The sequence below is a fragment of the Xenopus tropicalis genome, chromosome 10 (assembly GCF_000004195.4).
Source record: "Xenopus tropicalis strain Nigerian chromosome 10, UCB_Xtro_10.0, whole genome shotgun sequence".
Lineage (NCBI taxonomy): Eukaryota > Metazoa > Chordata > Amphibia > Anura > Pipidae > Xenopus > Xenopus tropicalis.
Genome location: NC_030686.2, coordinates 258,268 through 276,617, shown reverse-complemented (window position 1 = coordinate 276,617; position 18,350 = coordinate 258,268). Strand labels below are relative to the sequence as shown.

Here is an 18,350-nt window from a genome sequence, read left to right as displayed (position 1 = left end):
TCCCCAATCTGGGACAGTCAGCAAGAGGGGTCCCTGGGCAGGTAGGTATGTTCTCTCTGTTCCCCAATCTGGGACAGTCAGCAAGAGGGGCCCCTGGGCAGCTAGGTATATTCTCTTTGTTCAGAGGGGCCCCTGGGCAGCTAGGTATGTTCTCAGTGGGTGGGCTTTAGCCTATAGGATAAACCCATGTAAATGGGACTTTTCTAGGAGCCTTAAGGAATTTCTTCCCAGAATCCTGTTATGACTTTTTTGCATACGTATGAGGTGGTCACCTCAATCCTTTTAGTTTGTTCGTGAATCCCCACTCCTGGCTCTACCTAAACTGATCAGAAAACCCTGCGCTACACTGATGAGCCCCAAAAAGGGCGAAACCGGTCTGTAGTTGGGAATCTGATCAGCTATTATCCTGGCTTCTGCTTTGAACCCAGTGGGTGAGCTTTAGCCTATAGGATAAACCCATGTAAATGGGACAAGCCCATGTAAATGGGACTTTTTTAGGAGCCTTAAGGAATTTCTTCCCAGAATCCTGTTATGACTCTTTGTTTAGAGGGGCCCCTGGATGGCTAGGCACTCCCTTACACCCATGGACCAATGCTGGCTTGCTCCTGAACTTGTACAATTAAGATGATTTATGAACCCACATACTGAGTAAGATCCTTATATAAAGGCATGCGCCTGAGAGGTTGGTCACACAGCAGAGTTCACCCTTTTACAAACCCCCCTTCCCTCGGCAAGAACGTGACGCCAGAGTGACAGTACAAAGTGACTTTACTTGTGACTGAGAATTCAGTAGGTGTGTGCCATACAGCTGTACCCAGGGACAACCCCCTACATCCAATCAGAGGTCCCCAACATGTTGTGTCATAACAAAGGGGTCTTGAAATTGTGTCTGTGGGGGCTGTCGGGGGGCCTCTCACCTCCTCCCATCATAATCATATAGGCAAGTCCAGTACAAAGTCATCATTAGGAGCGCATCTGAAGAGATAAATTAGGTAGCGAGTAATTAATATATATATACAAGAAATATTTTTAATAATATATTTTTATATAATTAATATATATACAAGAAATATTACCACATTATTTTAGTGGTTTTTTGGTCTTCTTCCCTCCACCTAAAAGATTTCAGTTTGTTTTTCAATTGAGCGGTACAGTTTATAGGTCCCATTAAAGATGGAAAAAGTTCTGAACTGATTTATCTTTGTCTCATTTTTGTACAGCACAGGAACCTGACATTTTACAAGGGGTGTGTAGACCTTTTATATCCCCTGTATACATATATATATATACATATATATATATATATATACATATATATATATATATATATATATATATATATATATATATACACATATATATATATATACATATATATATATATATATATATATATATATATATATATATATATAGTATATATATATATATATATAAAAACAGAACAAAAATGGAGCAAAAAGGGGTGGGGCCCTTATTGTCACAGGAGGGTAAATTGGTTGATGAGAGCAGGGAGCAGGGATTTTGATCTGTTTTTGGTTTTTTTTCATCAGTCTACACCAGTGCTGTCAAAACTGAGGGACGGAATTTTTCTGGCCTACATGGTAGGGCCACTAATAGAAGCCACAGGCAGGGCAAGCGGGGTATGGCACATACAGGCAGCATAGGGCAGGCAGTACATACAGCGACACAATGTTGGCGCGGAACAATACACGTAGAAACAATACAGGGGGTTACAGGCTGAATCTTAGGGGGAACAGTACAGGGGGGTTACACGTAGAAACAATACAGGGGGTTACAGGCTGAATCTGAGGGGGAACAGTACAGGGGGTTACAGGCTGAATCTGAGGGGGAACAGTACAGGGAGTTACACGTAGAAACAATACAGGGGGTTACAGGCTGAATCTGAGGGGGAACAGTACAGGGGGTTACAGGCTGAATCTGAGTGGGAAATGTACAGGGGGTTACATGTAGAAACAATACAGGGGGTTACAGGCTGAATCTGAGGGGGAACAGGACAGGGGGTTACAGGCTGAATCTGAGTGGGAAATGTACAGGGGGTTACATGTAGAAACAATACAGGGGGTTACAGGCTGAATCTGAGGGGGAAATGTACAGGGGGTTACATGTAGAAACAATACAGGGGGTTACAGGCTGAATCTGAGGGGGAAATGTACAGGGGGTTACACGTAGAAACAATACAGGGGGTTACAGACTGAATCTGAGGGGGAACAGTACAGGGGGTTACAGGCTGAATCTGAGGGGGAAATGTACAGGGGGGTTACATGTAGAAACAATACAGGGGGTTACAGGCTGAATCTGAGGGGAACAGTACAGGGGGTTACATGTAGAAACAATACAGGGGGTTACAGGCTGAATCTGAGGGGGAACAGTACAGGGGGTTACAGGCTGAATCTGAGGGGGAAATGTACAGGGGGTTACATGTAGAAACAATACAGGGGGTTACAGGCTGAATCTGAGGGGGAACAGTACAGGGGGTTACATGTAGAAACAATACAGGGGGTTACAGGCTGAATCTGAGGGGGAACAGTACAGGGGGTTACACGTAGAAACAATACAGGGGGTTACAGGCTGAATCTGAGGGGGAACAGTACAGGGGGTTACATGTAGAAACAATACAGGGGGTTACAGGCTGAATCTGAGGGGGAACAGTACAGGGGGTTACATGTAGAAACAATACAGGGGGTTACAGGCTGAATCTGAGGGGGAACAATGCAGGGGGTTACACGTAGAAACAATACAGGGGGTTACAGGCTGAATCTGAGGGGGAACAGTACAGGGGGTTACATGTAGAAACAATACAGGGGGTTACAGGCTGAATCTGAGGGGGAACAATGCAGGGGGCAGTTAGTCTCACTACTGATACCATTTAAGGTATACATACAGGGAAGCAGTCGCAGCAGCCAGGCAGGTGGGGGGGCCACACAGAGGGGGGTTGCTGGCCGCCAGTTGGACAGTACTGGTCTACACAACTGAAGGTTTCCTTTTATAAGAACCAGTTCTGATCATTTAAAGGGAAACTAGATAACATTGCAGATCTCCATAAAATAAATCACATAAAAGTGTCTATATGGAAATCTGTTTCATAGAAATAACACCTTTTCATTAATATTGTTCTAGTAGTGTTTGCCATTGGATAATTCCAGCTTACATAGATTTATAAGTGCTAAGCTCCACCCTCTGGCTTTACCCAGAGCAAAGGTATATACAGTGCATTGCTGCTGTGCCCCTCTATAACTGGAATGGGATGTGTATAGCACTTACTGCTCATCTGCTTCTCCCCTGCTCTGCATAGGAACTGCCCCTGTAATGATCAGCACAAGCCTTGACTGTTTCTGTTATTCTTCACCCCCCCCCCCCCCCCCCTTAGCATCTGTCTCTGTTCATTCTCTCTTCCTGCAGGAGTTGGAGTCAGATTTTGACAGTTAGTCCTAATACATTTGTTAAGGGGTGCTCCTTTTCCCAGCAAATGTATTAGAGCTCACCCAAATAACTGATTCCAGCACACCCCCTGCATGTAGAGAGACAGCATTTCTACAAACTGAGTAGTAGGAACCTGCTGCCATAAAGCACAAAAAAATGACAACTGGAAGGGAGGGGGTCTCTATGTGCACATACACCCGCCCTACCGACCAACCACACACCTGCAACTCTTCTCCACCAGCATTTTCCAGGCGCTCCTTGTCTCATAAACCCAACAATTCTGTAGATCATTTCCCATGTGCTGAAGCTTTGAAATCTGCTCCTGTAAGTGCCCCATCTCCTGCGAATACAGTTACACTCAGATACGCCCACCCCCTGCAGGAACAGTTACACTCAGATACGCCCACCCCCTGCAGGAACAGTTACACTCACATAGGTCCACCCCATGCAGGAACAGTTACATTCAGATACGCCCACCCCCTGCAGGAACAGTTACACTTACATACGCCCACCCTCTGCAGGAACAGTTACACTTACATACGCCCACCCCCTGCAGGAACAGTTACACTCACATACACCCACCCCCTGCAGGAACAGTTACACTTACATAGGCCCAACCCCTGCAGGAACAGTTACACTCACATACACCCACCCCCTGCAGGAACAGTTACACTTACATAGGCCCACCCCCTGCAGGAAGTTACACTCACATACACCCACCCCCTGCAGGATACATTTACACTCACATACACCCACCCCCTGCAGGATACAGTTACACTCACATACACCCACCCCCTGCAGGATACAGTTACACTCACATACATCCACCCCCTGCAGGAACAGTTACGCTCACATACACCCACCCCCTGCAGGATACAGTTACACTCACATACACCCACCCCCTACAGGAACAGTTATGCCAAAAATCGCCAAAATCTCACCTGTTTGTACATGTAGATTTGTTGCTTCATTCTGTGATTCTCCAGACACATCCTCCTGAGAGAGAGAGGGATCTGTGCAATGGGAGACTTTATAGAGAGGGAAAAACCCTTGTTAATGAAAACAAAACCCGTGAAAGTGATAAATATGAACACAAATATACACAAGTAACAGTATATCTACTGTCACACAATCCAATATTCACGTGAACATATATATTCTGTAACACACTCAGGCACTGCGTCATACACTGTTACACACTCAGGCACTGCGTCATACACTGTTACACACTCAGCCGCTGTGTCATATAGTGTGATGCAGTGCCTGTGTGTGTTACAGTGGATGACGCAGTACCTGTGCGTGTTACAAGACTATGAGGACTGACAGTGCAATGATATACAAATACACTCATACACACAGAGTAGCACAAGCGCACAATGTAACAATGCCAGACAGACAGAAGGCCTCACATCTGCTATTTTCTGCAAGGCTTGAAACTGCAGCTTCTGATGCTTCTCCAAACATTTCTGTATCTCTGTGTCAGCTAAAAGCTCAGTGTCAGCCTCTTGCTCCTGCGAGGGGGAAGCAAAGAGAGTACAGAGAGCAGTGACCAAAGGGCCTAAATGGGGGGGGCAATGGACAAGAGTAAAGATAGGGGTAAGATAGGAGGGGAATTAAGGGGAGGGCAGAGATGATGGGAGGGAGGGGCAGGAGAAGTACCTTATTAGTCTGGGATAGTCTGAGTATCTGGCGCTGTAAAGCTGCAATCTGTAGTAGGAACGTCGGCCTCTGTCTGTCCTTGTACTCTCTGAGCCGCTGCACTTCCTCCTGAGCTCTGAGCAGCTTCTCATCACAGGCCTCAATCTGAAGCCGGAGCCCTGGCAGTTACACAGTGGGGTTATTCCCAGTTCCACAGAGCCCTGGCAGTTACACAGTGGGGTTATTCCCAGTTTCCCGGAGTCCTGGCAGTTACACGGTGGGGTTATTCCCAGTTCCCCGGAGCCCTGGCAGTTACACAGTGGGGTTATTCCCAGTTTCCCGGAGTCCTGGCAGTTACACGGTGGGGTTATTCCCAGTTCCACAGAGCCCTGGCAGTTACACAGTGGGGTTATTCCCAGTTCCCCGGAGTCCTGGCAGTTACACAGTGGGGTTATTCCCAGTTCCACAGAGCCCTGGCAGTTACACAGTGGGGTTATTCCCAGTTCCCCGGAGCCCTGGCAGTTACACGGTGACTGAACATCACCAGGACTGAACTGCCGGCCATGCAGGACCTGTACAAACAGCGCTGTAGGAGGAAGATGCAGCGGATCCTCTCTGACCCCAGCCACCCCAGCCACAGACTTTTCACGCTCCTACCATCAGGCAGGCGGTACAGGAGCATCCAGACCCGCACCAGCAGATACAGAGACAGTTTCTACCCACAAGCCATCAGGCTTCTGAACTGCTGACATTCTACCCAAACCAACACACACTCCCCATAACTACTGGACTCTTCACAGTGTCACTTTAAGCAAAGCCACTTAAAATCCTCACTGCACAATTTCAAATATTGCATTGCATTTTATTATTGTAAATACTTGTACCTTTATTGCACACTTTTATTATATTTAATATTTGTATTTTTTTTTTTGTTTGTTTTTTGTTTTGTTTGTCTATGTAAAGTTGGGAGGAACACGGGTCAAAAAAATTTCATTACAGTAATAATGCTTCATTGTTATTTGTTTATGACAATAAACTTTACACGGTGGGGTTATTCCCAGTTCCCCGGAGCCCTGGCAGTTACACAGTGGGGTTATTCCCAGTTGCCCGGAGCCCTGGCAGTTACACAGTGGGGTTATTCCCAGTTCCCCAGAGTCCTGGCAGTTACACAGTGGGGCTATTCCCAGTTCCCCAGAGCCCTGGCAGTTACACGGTGGGGTTATTCCCAGTTCCCTGGCAGTTACACGGTGGGGTTATTCCCAGTTCCCTGGCAGTTACACGGTGGGGTTATTCCCAGTTCCCTGGCAGTTACACGGTGGGGCTATTCCCAGTTCCCCAGAGCCCTGGCAGTTACACGGTGGGGTTATTTCCAGTTCCCCAGAGCCCTGGCAGTTACACGGTGGGGTTATTCCCAGTCCCACAGAGCCCTGGCAGTTACACGGTGGGGTTATTCCCAGTTCCCTGGAGCCCTGGCAGTTACACGGTGGGGTTATTCCCAGTTCCCTGGAGCCCTGGCAGTTACACGGTGGGGTTATTCCCAGTTCCCTGGCAGTTACACAGTGGGGTTATTCCCAGTTCCCAGGAGCCCTGGCAGTTACACGGTGGGGCTATTCCCAGTTCCCTGGCAGTTACACGGTGGGGTTATTCCCAGTTCCCCGGAGCCCTGGCAGTTACACAGTGGGGTTATTCCCAGTTCCCCAGAGCCCTGGCAGTTACACAGTCGGGTTATTCCCAGTTCCACAGAGCCCTGGCAGTTACACGGTGGGGTTATTCCCAGTTCCCCGGAGCTCTGGCAGTTACACGGTGGGGCTATTCCCAGTTCCCCAGAGCCCTGGCAGTTACACGGTGGGGTTATTCCCAGTTCCCCGGAGCCCCGGCAGTTACACGGTGGGGTTATTCCCAGTTCCCCGGAGCCCCGGCAGTTACACGGTGGGGTTATTCCCAGTTCCCCGGAGCCCCGGCAGTTACACGGTGGGGTTATTCCCAGTTCCCCGGAGCCCTGGCAGTTACACGGTGGGGTTATTCCCAGTTCCCCGGAGCCCTGGCAGTTACACGGTGGGGCTATTCCCAGTTCCCCAGAGCCCTGGCAGTTACACAGTGGGGTTAATCCCAGTTCCCCGGAGCCCTGGCAGTTACACGGTGGGGTTATTCCCAGTTCCCCGGAGCCCTGGCAGTTACACGGTGGGGTTATTCCCAGTTCCCCAGAGCCCTGGCAGTTACACGGTGGGGTTATTCCCAGTTCCCCGGAGCCCTGGCAGTTACACGGTGGGGTTATTCCCAGTTCCCCGGAGCCCTGGCAGTTACACGGTGGGGTTATTCCCAGTTCCCCGGAGCCCTGGCAGTTACACGGTGGGGTTATTCCCAGTCCCACAGAGTTCCTGGCAGTTACTGGGCTAGTTACCTTGCACACGTACTTTTCCTTGCTCTCTCACTTTCTGTAGATCCTTCTGTGAGTCTCGCTTCAGACGCTCTCTCCATGAGAGCACTGCCTGGGCATTATTCTAGAGAGAGAGACAGGCAGTTCAGACAATGGGGGGAAAACCTTCCTGCTCTGAGAAAGGCTCTTGGCCCACATGTAGGACAGACACAACCCAAACAGCCCTGTCTTGTGAAGTTTTGCTGAGGGATGCACAAAATTCTGGACTCTGCTTGGGATTCAGCTGGATGCCAGTGCTTTGTGCAGGATTTGGATTCAGCTGAAGTGCTCATCATCTGCTGTTAGTCATGTTCCTTGGGGGGCATCATCTGCAGTTAGTCATGTTCCTTGGGGGGCATCATCTGCAGTTAGTCATGTTCCTTGGGGGGCATCATCTGCAGTTAGTCATGTTCCTTAGGGGGCACCATCTGCTGTTAGTCATGTTCCTTGGGGGGCATCATCTGCTGTTAGTCATGTTCCTTGGGGGGCATCATCTGCTGTTAGTCATGTTCCTTAGGGGGCATCATCTGCTGTTAGTCATGTTCCTTAGGGGGCACCATCTGCTGTTAGTCATGTTCCTTAGGGGGCACAATCTGCTGTTAGTCATGTTCCTTGGGGGGCACCATCTGCTGTTAGTCATGTTCCTTGGGGGGCATCATCTGCTGTTAGTCATGTTCTTTGGGGGGCACCATCTGCAGTTAGTCATGTTCCTTGGGGGGCATCATCTGCTGTTAGTCATGTTCCTTAGGGAGCATCATCTGCTGTTAGTCATGTTCCTTAGGGGGCACCATCTGCTGTTAGTCATGTTCCTTAGGGGGCACAATCTGCTGTTAGTCATGTTCCTTGGGGGGCACCATCTGCAGTTAGTCATGTTCCTTAGGGGGCACCATCTGCTGTTAGTCATGTTCCTTAGGGGGCACCATCTGCTGTTAGTCATGTTCCTTGGGGGGCACCATCTGCAGTTAGTCATGTTCCTTAGGGGGCATCATCTGCTGTTAGTCATGTTCCTTGGGGGGCATCATCTGCTGTTAGTCATGTTCCTTGGGGGGCACCATCTGCAGTTAGTCATGTTCCTTAGGGGGCATCATCTGCTGTTAGTCATGTTCCTTAGGGGGCATCATCTGCTGTTAGTCATGTTCCTTGGGGGGCACCATCTGCTGTTAGTCATGTTCCTTAGGGGGCATCATCTGCTGTTAGTCATGTTCCTTAGGGGGCATCATCTGCTGTTAGTCATGTTCCTTGGGGGGCATCATCTGCCGTTAGTCATGTTCCTTGGGGGCACCATCTGCAGTTAGTCATGTTCCTTGGGGGGCACCATCTGCAGTTAGTCATGTTCCTTGGGGGGCACCATCTGCAGTTAGTCATGTTCCTTGGGGGGCATCATCTGCTGTTAGTCATGTTCCTTGGGGGGCACCATCTGCTGTTAGTCATGTTCCTTGGGGGGCACCATCTGCAGTTAGTCATGTTCCTTAGGGGGCATCATCTGCTGTTAGTCATGTTCCTTGGGGGGCATCATCTGCTGTTAGTCATGTTCCTTGGTGGGCACCATCTGCAGTTAGTCATGTTCCTTGGGGGTCACCATCTGCAGTTAGTCATGTTCCTTAGGGGGCATCATCTGCTGTTAGTCATGTTCCTTGGGGGGCATCATCTGCTGTTAGTCATGTTCCTTAGGGGGCATCATCTGCTGTTAGTCATGTTCCTTAGGGGGCATCATCTGCTGTTAGTCATGTTCCTTAGGGGGCATCATCTGCTGTTAGTCATGTTCCTTAAGGGGCACCATCTGCTGTTAGTCATGTTCCCTAGGGGGCACCATATGCTTTTTGTCATGTCCCTTAGGGGGCACCATCTGCTGTTAGTCATGTTCCTTAGGGGACAGCTTTCATCTAAATGTCATTCCAGTGGTTTCATGCAATTTCTCCCAGTTTGTTATGAAGCCATTCAGAGTATCCCAAGCACCACCTACTCCTCCCTTTGACCTTATTCAGATGGAACTGGCATTAGTGCCCTAGCTGGGTGGCTGCTAACTGGCACAATACCTAGCACTTCATTAGCCTTGGCCTTTAGAGCACCCCATAGGTACCGCTCCCTCTGCCCAATGATCTGCCTGGTTGGTAGCTGAAACTTATATACATTCTGATATACAGAACCATCAGATATTCAACTGAGTAAGTTAGATGCTTCCTGAGCTTAATACAAAATTACCCCCGCCTTCCAGTACTGCCCCAACTGCTGGGAAGCGCTCTTCATGGCCTGCTCTTCTTCCTCCATCATCCTCCCCAGTAAAGCGCTGTTGGTCTCCTCGAGACGCTGACAAAGGGACTGCAGATGGGTGGAGCCATTTCCTAGTGGGGAGGTGCTCTACAATAAGGATATAAAATGATTAAGCAAGTATACTACTATATTTAATTTTTCAAGCACTTGATTGTTCCTTTTTGAAGACCCTATGGCGCTTATATTATTTGCCCACCGCCGGCTCTAAGACTCTGGCCAATATTACAGAGGGGGGCTGTGGTTCTACGCACTGACCCCCATATTGCGTGTGTGCGGTTAGTGTGCTTGTGCCTGACTGAGCATGAAGCAGCAAGTTAAAGAGACAAGTTGTTGGGCTCAAATGGCTGTACTGGGTTCTGAATGACACATTTGCCCCCCTTCAACTTGTCCAATGAGAAACCAGTGAAGGTCTCTGCCCGATGACTTCATTAGGCCATAATAGTCTTTAGGAGTTGTCAGCTGCTTCATAAAATATCTGAGCTCCCAAACTTAGTGCTCTCATTCACCAACCATGGGCCCCTCTGCTCCCCCAAGTGAGGATGTGACAATGAAGCTGATTGGTGGGTACAAAAGATCTGCAGGAAGGTTTGGGTGGCACAGGGTACATTATCCCTTATAATACATGAGTGATACTCAGAGTTCCCTGTATAACTCAGCCTGCAGCCTTGTGCCTTTATATGGGCACAGAACCCCTCAGTGACTGCTAATATCCTTATCATTTACAGTAGGGGGTACATTATCCCTTATAATACATGAGTGATACTCAGAGTTCCCTGTATAACTCAGCCTGCAGCCTTGTGCCTTTATATGGGGGGCACAGAACCCCTCAGTGACTGCTAATATCCTTATCATTTACAGTAGGGGGTACATTATCCCTTATAATACATAAGTGATACTCAGAGTTCCCTGTATAACTCAGCCTGCAGCCTTGTGCCTTTATATGAGGGGCACAGAACCCCTCAGTGACTGCTAATATCCTTATCATTTACAGTAGGGGGTACATTATCCCTTATAATACATGAGTGATACTCAGAGTTCCCTGTATAACTCAGCCTGCAGCCTTGTGCCTTTATATGGGCACAGAACCCCTCAGTGACTGCTAATATCCTTATCATTTACAGTAGGGGGTACATTATCCCTTATAATACATGAGTGATACTCAGAGTTCCCTGTATAACTCAGCCTGCAGCCTTGTGCCTTTATATGGGGGGCACAGAACCCCTCAGTGACTGCTAATATCCTTATCATTTACAGTAGGGGGTACATTATCCCTTATAATACATGAGTGATACTCAGAGTTCCCTGTATAACTCAGCCTGCAGCCTTGTGCCTTTATATGGGGGGCACAGAACCCCTCAGTGACTGCAAATATCCTTATCATTTACAGTAGGGGGTACATTATCCCTTATAATACATGAGTGATACTCAGAGTTCCCTGTATAACTCAGCCTGCAGCCTTGTGCCTTTATATGGGGGGCACAGAACCCCTCAGTGACTGCTAATATCCTTATCATTTACAGTAGGGGGTACATTATCCCTTATAATACATGAGTGATACTCAGAGTTCCCTGTATAACTCAGCCTGCAGCCTTGTGCCTTTATATGGGGGGCACAGAACCCCTCAGTGACTGCTAATATCCTTATCATTTACAGTAGGGGGTACAGTATCCCTTATAATACATGAGTGATACTCAGAGTTCCCTGTATAACTCAGCCTGCAGCCTTGTGCCTTTATATGGGGGGCACAGAACCCCTCAGTGACTGCTAATATCCTTATCATTTACAGTAGGGGGTACATTATGATAATTATTCCCCCAACAATAATGCAGTTGTGGGGGAACAGTAGATATGAGGGTACCAGTGGGGGCAGGGTGGGGGATATATAAGAGCCAGGGTACAGGTGATTAGAGAGAGCACAGGGTGTTGCAGGGTAAAGAGGTGCTGGGGTATTTGGGGCACTGGTAGGGTAGGGCGGGAGTTTATACCTTACCATTGGTTCATTAATGTTGCTCATATTGTCTTCATAGCATCTAGTTTCTGTGTTACTCTCAGGTAATCTGACTGTTTTCATATCGCCTTAGCAACTTCATTACATCATTTACTGCGAACCCGCAGCTCTATTAAGCGCCACACATCCGGGTGTACCAATATGGCGGCGAACCTTGCAACTCGCTCCGCCCTCCCGGCCATGGAGACAGTGTGAGAGGGAAAGAGACAGTACGAGGGGGATATAGACTGAGTGAGAAAGAGACAGTGTGAGGGGGATATAGAGTGAGAGGGGAAAAGACAGTGTGAGGGGGATATAGAGTGAATGAGAAAGAGACAGTGTGAGGGGATATAGAGTGAATGAGAAAGAGACAGTATGAGGGGATATAGACTGAGTGGGAAAGAGACAGTATGAGGGGGATATAGAGTGACAGGGAAAGAGACAGTATGAGGGGGATATAGAGTGAATGAGAAAGAGACAGTATGAGGGGGATATAGACTTAGTGAGAAAGAGACAGTGTGAGGGGGATATAGAGTGAGAGGGAAAAAGACAGTGTGAGGGGGATATAGAGTGAATGAGAAAGAGACAGTATGAGGGGGATATAGAGTGAATGAGAAAGAGACAGTATGAGGGGGATATAGACTTAGTGAGAAAGAGACAGTGTGAGGGGGATATAGAGTGAGAGGGAAAAAGACAGTGTGAGGGGGATATAGAGTGAATGAGAAAGAGACAGTGTGAGGGGGATATAGAGTGAATGAGAAAGAGACAGTATGAGGGGATATAGACTGATTGGGAAAGAGACAGTGTGAGGGGGATATAGACTGAGTGGGAAAGAAACAGTGTGAGGAAGATATAGAGTGAGTGAGAAAGAGACAGTATGAGGGGGATATAGTCAGTGGGAAAGAGAGAGTGTGAGGGGGATATAAAGTCAGTGGGAAAGAGACAGTGTGAGGGGGATATAGAGTCAGTGGGAAAGAGAGAGTGTGAGGGGGATAAAGACTGAGTGTGAAAGAGACAGTGTGAGGGGGATATAGAGTCAGTGGGAAAGAGACAGTGTGAGGGGGATATAGAGTCAGTGGGAAAGAGACAGTGTGAGGGGGATATAGAGTGACAGGGAAAGAGATAGTGTGAGGGGGATATAGAGTGAATGAGAAAGAGACAGTATGAGGGGATATAGACTGAGTGAGAAAGAGACAGTGTGAGGGGGATATAGACTGAGTGGGAAAGAAACAGTGTGAGGGAGATATAGAGTAAGTGAGAAAGAGACAGTGTGAGGGAGATATAGAGTGAGTGAGAAAGAGACAGTGTGAGGGGGGGTATAGTCAGTGGGAAAGAGAGAGTGTGAGAGGGATATAGAGTCAGTGGGAAAGAGACAGTGTGAGGGGGATATAGAGTCAGTGGGAAAGAGAGAGTGTGAGGGGGATAAAGACTGAGTGGGAAAGAGACAGTGTGAGGGGGATATAGACTGAGTGGGAAAGAGAGAGTGTGAGGGGGATAAAGACTGAGTGGGAAAGAGAGAGTGTGAGGGGGATAAAGACTGAGTGGGAAAGAGAGAGTGTGAGGGGGATAAAGACTGAGTGGGAAAGAGACAGTGTGAGGGGGATATAGAATCAGTGGGAAAGAGAGAGTGTGAGGGGGATATAGACTGAGTGGGAAAGAGACAGTGTGAGGGAGATATAGAGTCAGTGGGAAAGAGACAGTGTGAGGGGGGATATAGAATGAGAGGGAAAAAGGCAGTGTGAGGGGGATATAGAGTGAATGAGAAAGAGACAGTATGAGGGGATATAGACTGAGTGAGAAAGAGACAGTGTGAGGGGGATATAGACTGAGTGGGAAAGAAACAGTGTGAGGGAGATATAGAGTGAGTGAGAAAGAGACAGTGTGAGGGGGGTATAGTCAGTGGGAAAGAGAGTGTGAGAGGGATATAGAGTCAGTGGGAAAGAGACAGTGTGAGGGGGATATAGAGTCAGTGGGAAAGAGAGTGTGAGGGAGATATAGAGTCAGTGGGAAAGAGAGAGTGTGAGGGGGATATAGAGTCAGTGGGAAAGAGACAGTGTGAGGGGGATATAGAGTCAGTGGGAAAGAGACAGTGTGAGGGGGATATAGAGTCAGTGGGAAAGAGACAGTGTGAGGGGGATATAGACTGAGTGGGAAAGAGACAGTGTGAGGGGGATATAGACTGAGCAGGAAAAATACAGTGTGAGGGGAGATATAGAGTGAGTGGGAAAGAGACAGTGTGAGGGGGATATAGAGTAATTGGGAAAGAGACAGTGTGAGGGGGATATATATATATATCTCTTTCCCTTTCACTCTATATCCCCCTCACACTGTCTCTTTTCCACTCACTCTATATCTCCCCTCACACTGTCTCTTTTCCTCTCACTCTATATGAGGTGGGATACAGGCCATTGGGTAAACACCACATACGGTAAAATCAAACCCACCTGACAACATCTGGCAGTTTTTCCGGACGGAGGGCCCCATACCCTGGCAGGCAGGCAGGCAGGCTGCCCAATGGCTCTCAAGCTGTCGGGTGGGTTTCACTTGCTCAGTGATGTGGGACTTGGTCATGTGTGTTTTCAGCCTCATCTACTACATTAATGTGTTACTGTCTGTGTGTGTGTATGTTTGTTTGCCCATGTCTGTACTGACACTGTATATCTGACACACACACATTGGCATACACAGTGGCACACACTGACACACAATAACACACACAGTGGCACACACACAGTGACACATTGGCATACACAGTGACACACTGACACACAGTGACACATTGGCATACACACAGTGACACATTGGCACACACACAGTGACACTGGCGCACACACATTGGCACACACACAGTGATACTGGCGCACACACATTGGCACACACACAGTGATACTGGCGCACACACACTGACACACAGTGACACATTGGCACACACACAGTGACACTGGCACACACACATTGGCACACACACAGTGACACTGGCGCACACACATTGGCACACACACAGTGACACTGGCGCACACACACTGACACAGTGACACATTGGCATACACACAGTGACACACTGGCACACACACATTGGCACACACACAGTGACACACTGGCACACACACTGACACACAGTGACACATTGGCACACACACTGGCACACACAGTGACACATTGGCACACACACACTGGCACACACACAGTGACACACTGGCACACACAGTGACACATTGGCACACACATAGTGACACACAATGGCACACTCACTGACACACTGGCACACACACACTGACACACACACATTGGCACACACAGTGACACACTGGCACACACAGTGACACATTGGCACACACATAGTGACACACAATGGCACACTCACTGGCACACACACACTGACACATTGGCACACACACACAATGACACACTGGCAGACATACTGACACACACACACATTGACACACTTCCAGTCAGTTATCTGCAGCGGTCCCTGTGCTCAGTGTATGTTGGTGCAGCCTAAGAGCCACCCAGCAGCCAATAGCAGGGCAGGAGAGCGGGGGAGGCGGGGCAGAGAGAGACTGCAGGCAGACTTTTCCTGACACCCCCCCCCCCCACACCCGAGAGTGCAATGGGGAGACAGCAGACAGGGAGTGAGGCAGCGTCTGGGGCAGAGAGAGGAGAGACAAAGGAACAAGGAGACAGAAGGGAAAGTCCTGAGCTGGAGCTGCCACCTTACCTGCACCCTGTGCCCACACTTACCTGCACCCTGTGCCCACACTTACCTGCACCCTGCTGTGCCCTTACTGTGCCCTCCTCCTCTGTACACTGGGCAACTATATGGCACTGTTGCCCACGCTGGCATTGCTCCGGGCACATAGCATGCTAACAGAGTAGCCAGTCTGTCCTGCCAGTCCCACTATGGTACAGAACAAGCCTGCAGGGAGCTGCCCAAAGACAACTGATGTGGCCCCTGGGGGTCCCAGCTGGTGCAAGACCTCCAATGGGCATATAAAGCGCCCAATGAATGCCTTTATGGTGTGGTCTCAGATAGAGAGGAGGAAGTTGATGTCTCTGTGCCCCAACATGCACAATGCCGACATCTCTCGCAGCCTGGGCCAGCGCTGGAAGTTGCTCCTGGACACAGACAAGATTCCTTACGTCCGGGAGGCGGAGCGTTTGCGCCTTAAACACATGGCCGACTACCCCAACTACAAGTATCGACCACGGCGACGCAGGAGAAATCCAGAGAGCAGAACTCGGGCCAGGCTACCCTGTTCCCCTGCCACGTGCCAGTCCGATCCATCGCCATGCCAATCGCAAATGGATACTGGGTCCAGCATGCAATGGGGAGAGACCTGTTCTGGGTGGGGGGGTGACCAAGTTGCCCAATCAGAGGAGACGCAGATTCGGGAGTCGTCAGCACGCAGCCCAGAGGTGCCAACCCATACCAAGTCTGTGCCAACCTCCCCAGATTCAGCTGAGGAACAGGAAGGCGCGGAGGGCGGATCCCTTGTAATTCCATTGGACAAGGAGGTACTGGGCCACAGCGGGTCACATTTTGAGTTCCCGGATCACTGCACTCCGGAGGTGATGGAGATGATCTCGGGAAGTGGCCTCCTAGAGAGTGTCCCCGACCTGGTCTTTTCCTACTGAGGGGCCTTGGGAGTGTCTCTTAGAGTGTCCTCACTGCTGTCCTGTACTACTGGAGGTCTGTCTCTCAGACACAGCACTACTGGTAAAGGTATTCACCTTGCTGTCTATTGGGGGATATTCCTTCTGTCTCTTACTGGGCTCTGTATCTGGAAGCAGTCTCTGCTTCACACTCTCTTGCAGGACTCTTACTATGCTCTCTCCATGTACTTTCATCCAGAAGGGGTTCCTTCTCTTATAGGACTTTTAATGCTGTCTCTCAAGGATATCAAATCTGTCTCTTTTGGAGGACTCTCAATGCTCTCTCTCATGTAGCAAAGATTTATGCTGTTAAATTACTCATTTACACAGGTTCCTGCTGTCTCTTTCAGAGGAGTCACAACGCTATCTCTCAAGGATCTTATGTCTGTCCTGCAGTTTCTAAAGGAATCTCGAAACAGTGCCTGTGAGTCCCTGCTGTATGTTTTAGAGGATTCTCAGTGCTGTCTCTAAAGGTACTCTCTTGTTGCACAACTCCTGCTGTCTCTTACGAGGGACTCTTATGCAGCATGAATTCTTGCTGTCAACTCCCATCTGTCTCTCAAGGCAGACTTATCTGTCAGACATTCTTGTACTCTCAGGACACTCACTGCTGTCTCTCTGGTGGGTCCTCAAGCTCTTTTTCTTAGGACTTATCAGAATGCTGTTTCTCAGTGATTCTCATGGCTGTCTCTCTGAGAGATCATACTGCTGTGTCTCAAATTACTCTCATGGCTTTATTTATTTGTTTATTTATTTTTTTGAGGGAATGCAGTCTCCAATGTGTTCACAGTTTCAGTTCTCTCTCACAGATCTCCGTGCTGTCTCTCCAGTGACTCCTACGAGTGTCTCTCTGAGACATCTCACTTGCACTCTGCCTCTGTGATTTGACAGCTTAATTTTCTATAAAATAACATTTATGTTCATATTAATTGCAATGCTGTCTCTTGTGCTGTCACTCCATCTCCAGAGAGGCTCCTCCCAGGCAGACAGGCCCCCAGAATGTGCTTTACCCCCAACCCCAGCTCACTTGGAGTTCTTGGGGGCCCAACAATCTGAGATCTTGGTATTGGGATTCCATGCAGCAGGTAAGGGCCATATGTGCAACTCTTAGAGTTTGTGCCCCCCAAACAAGTCCCAGGATTATACCCTGCACCCCCACTTTATACATTCTGCACCTCAGCATTATACCCTACACCCCCACTTTGTACATTCTGCATCTCAGGATTATACCCTACACCCCTACTTTGTACATTCCGCACCTCAGCATTATACCCTACACCCCACTTTGTACATTCTGCATCTCAGGATTATACCCTACACCCCTACTTTGTACATTCCGCACCTCAGCATTATACCCTACACCCCACTTTGTACATTCTGCATCTCAGGATTATACCCTACACCCCACTTTGTACATTCTGCACCTCAGGATTATACCCTACAACCCCACTTTGTACATTCCACACCTCAGCATTATACCCTACACCCCACTTTGTACATTCTGCACCTCAGGATTATACCCTACACCCCCACTTTGTACATTTTGCACCTCAGGATTATACCCTACACCCCCACTTAGTACATTTAGCACCTCAGGATTATACCCTACACCCCCACTTAATACATTTAGCACCTCAGGATTATACCCTACACCCCCAATTTGTATATTCCACACCTCAGGATTATACCCTACACCCCCAATTTGTACATTCCACACCTCAGGATTATACCCTACACCCCCAATTTGTATATTCCACACCTCAGGATTATACCCTACACCCCCAATTTGTATATTCCACACCTCAGGATTATACCCTACACCCCCAATTTGTACATTCCACACCTCAGGATTATACCCTACACCCCCAATTTGTATATTCCACACCTCAGGATTATACCCTACACCCCCAATTTGTACATTCCACACCTCAGGATTATACC

General features: G+C 48.6%; 2 protein-coding genes across 8 annotated transcripts; one reads left to right on the top strand and one right to left on the bottom strand.

The window, feature by feature from the left end:
* Nucleotides 1-750: 750 nt before the first annotated feature.
* Nucleotides 751-15,627, bottom strand: c10h20orf96 (chromosome 10 C20orf96 homolog). Of its 7 annotated transcripts, none has more exons than XM_031894379.1 (8): nt 14,201-14,606; nt 9,701-9,856; nt 7,484-7,583; nt 5,104-5,261; nt 4,854-4,955; nt 4,386-4,472; nt 3,666-3,784; nt 751-975 (listed from the first exon to the last, which is right to left on the bottom strand). In XM_031894379.1, the coding sequence occupies exons 2-8, from the start codon at nt 9,767-9,769 to the stop codon at nt 933-935; spliced, it is 678 nt and encodes a 225-aa protein (XP_031750239.1). In that variant the 5' UTR covers nt 9,770-9,856; nt 14,201-14,606; the 3' UTR covers nt 751-932. The 7 variants fall into 7 exon arrangements, with proteins under 7 accessions (XP_031750239.1, XP_031750234.1, XP_031750233.1 ...); XM_031894374.1 differs by lacking the exon at nt 14,201-14,606 and adding an exon at nt 11,760-12,112 and having other exon boundaries at nt 3,666-3,781; XM_031894373.1 differs by lacking the exon at nt 14,201-14,606 and adding an exon at nt 11,760-12,107.
* Nucleotides 15,628-15,641: 14 nt separating this feature from the next.
* Nucleotides 15,642-17,332, top strand: LOC116407953 (transcription factor Sox-12). Its single transcript, XM_031894380.1, has one exon. It carries the CDS (start codon nt 15,657-15,659, stop codon nt 16,389-16,391), a length of 735 nt encoding a protein of 244 aa, XP_031750240.1. The 5' UTR covers nt 15,642-15,656; the 3' UTR covers nt 16,392-17,332.
* The last annotated feature ends 1,018 nt before the right edge of the window (nt 17,333-18,350 follow it).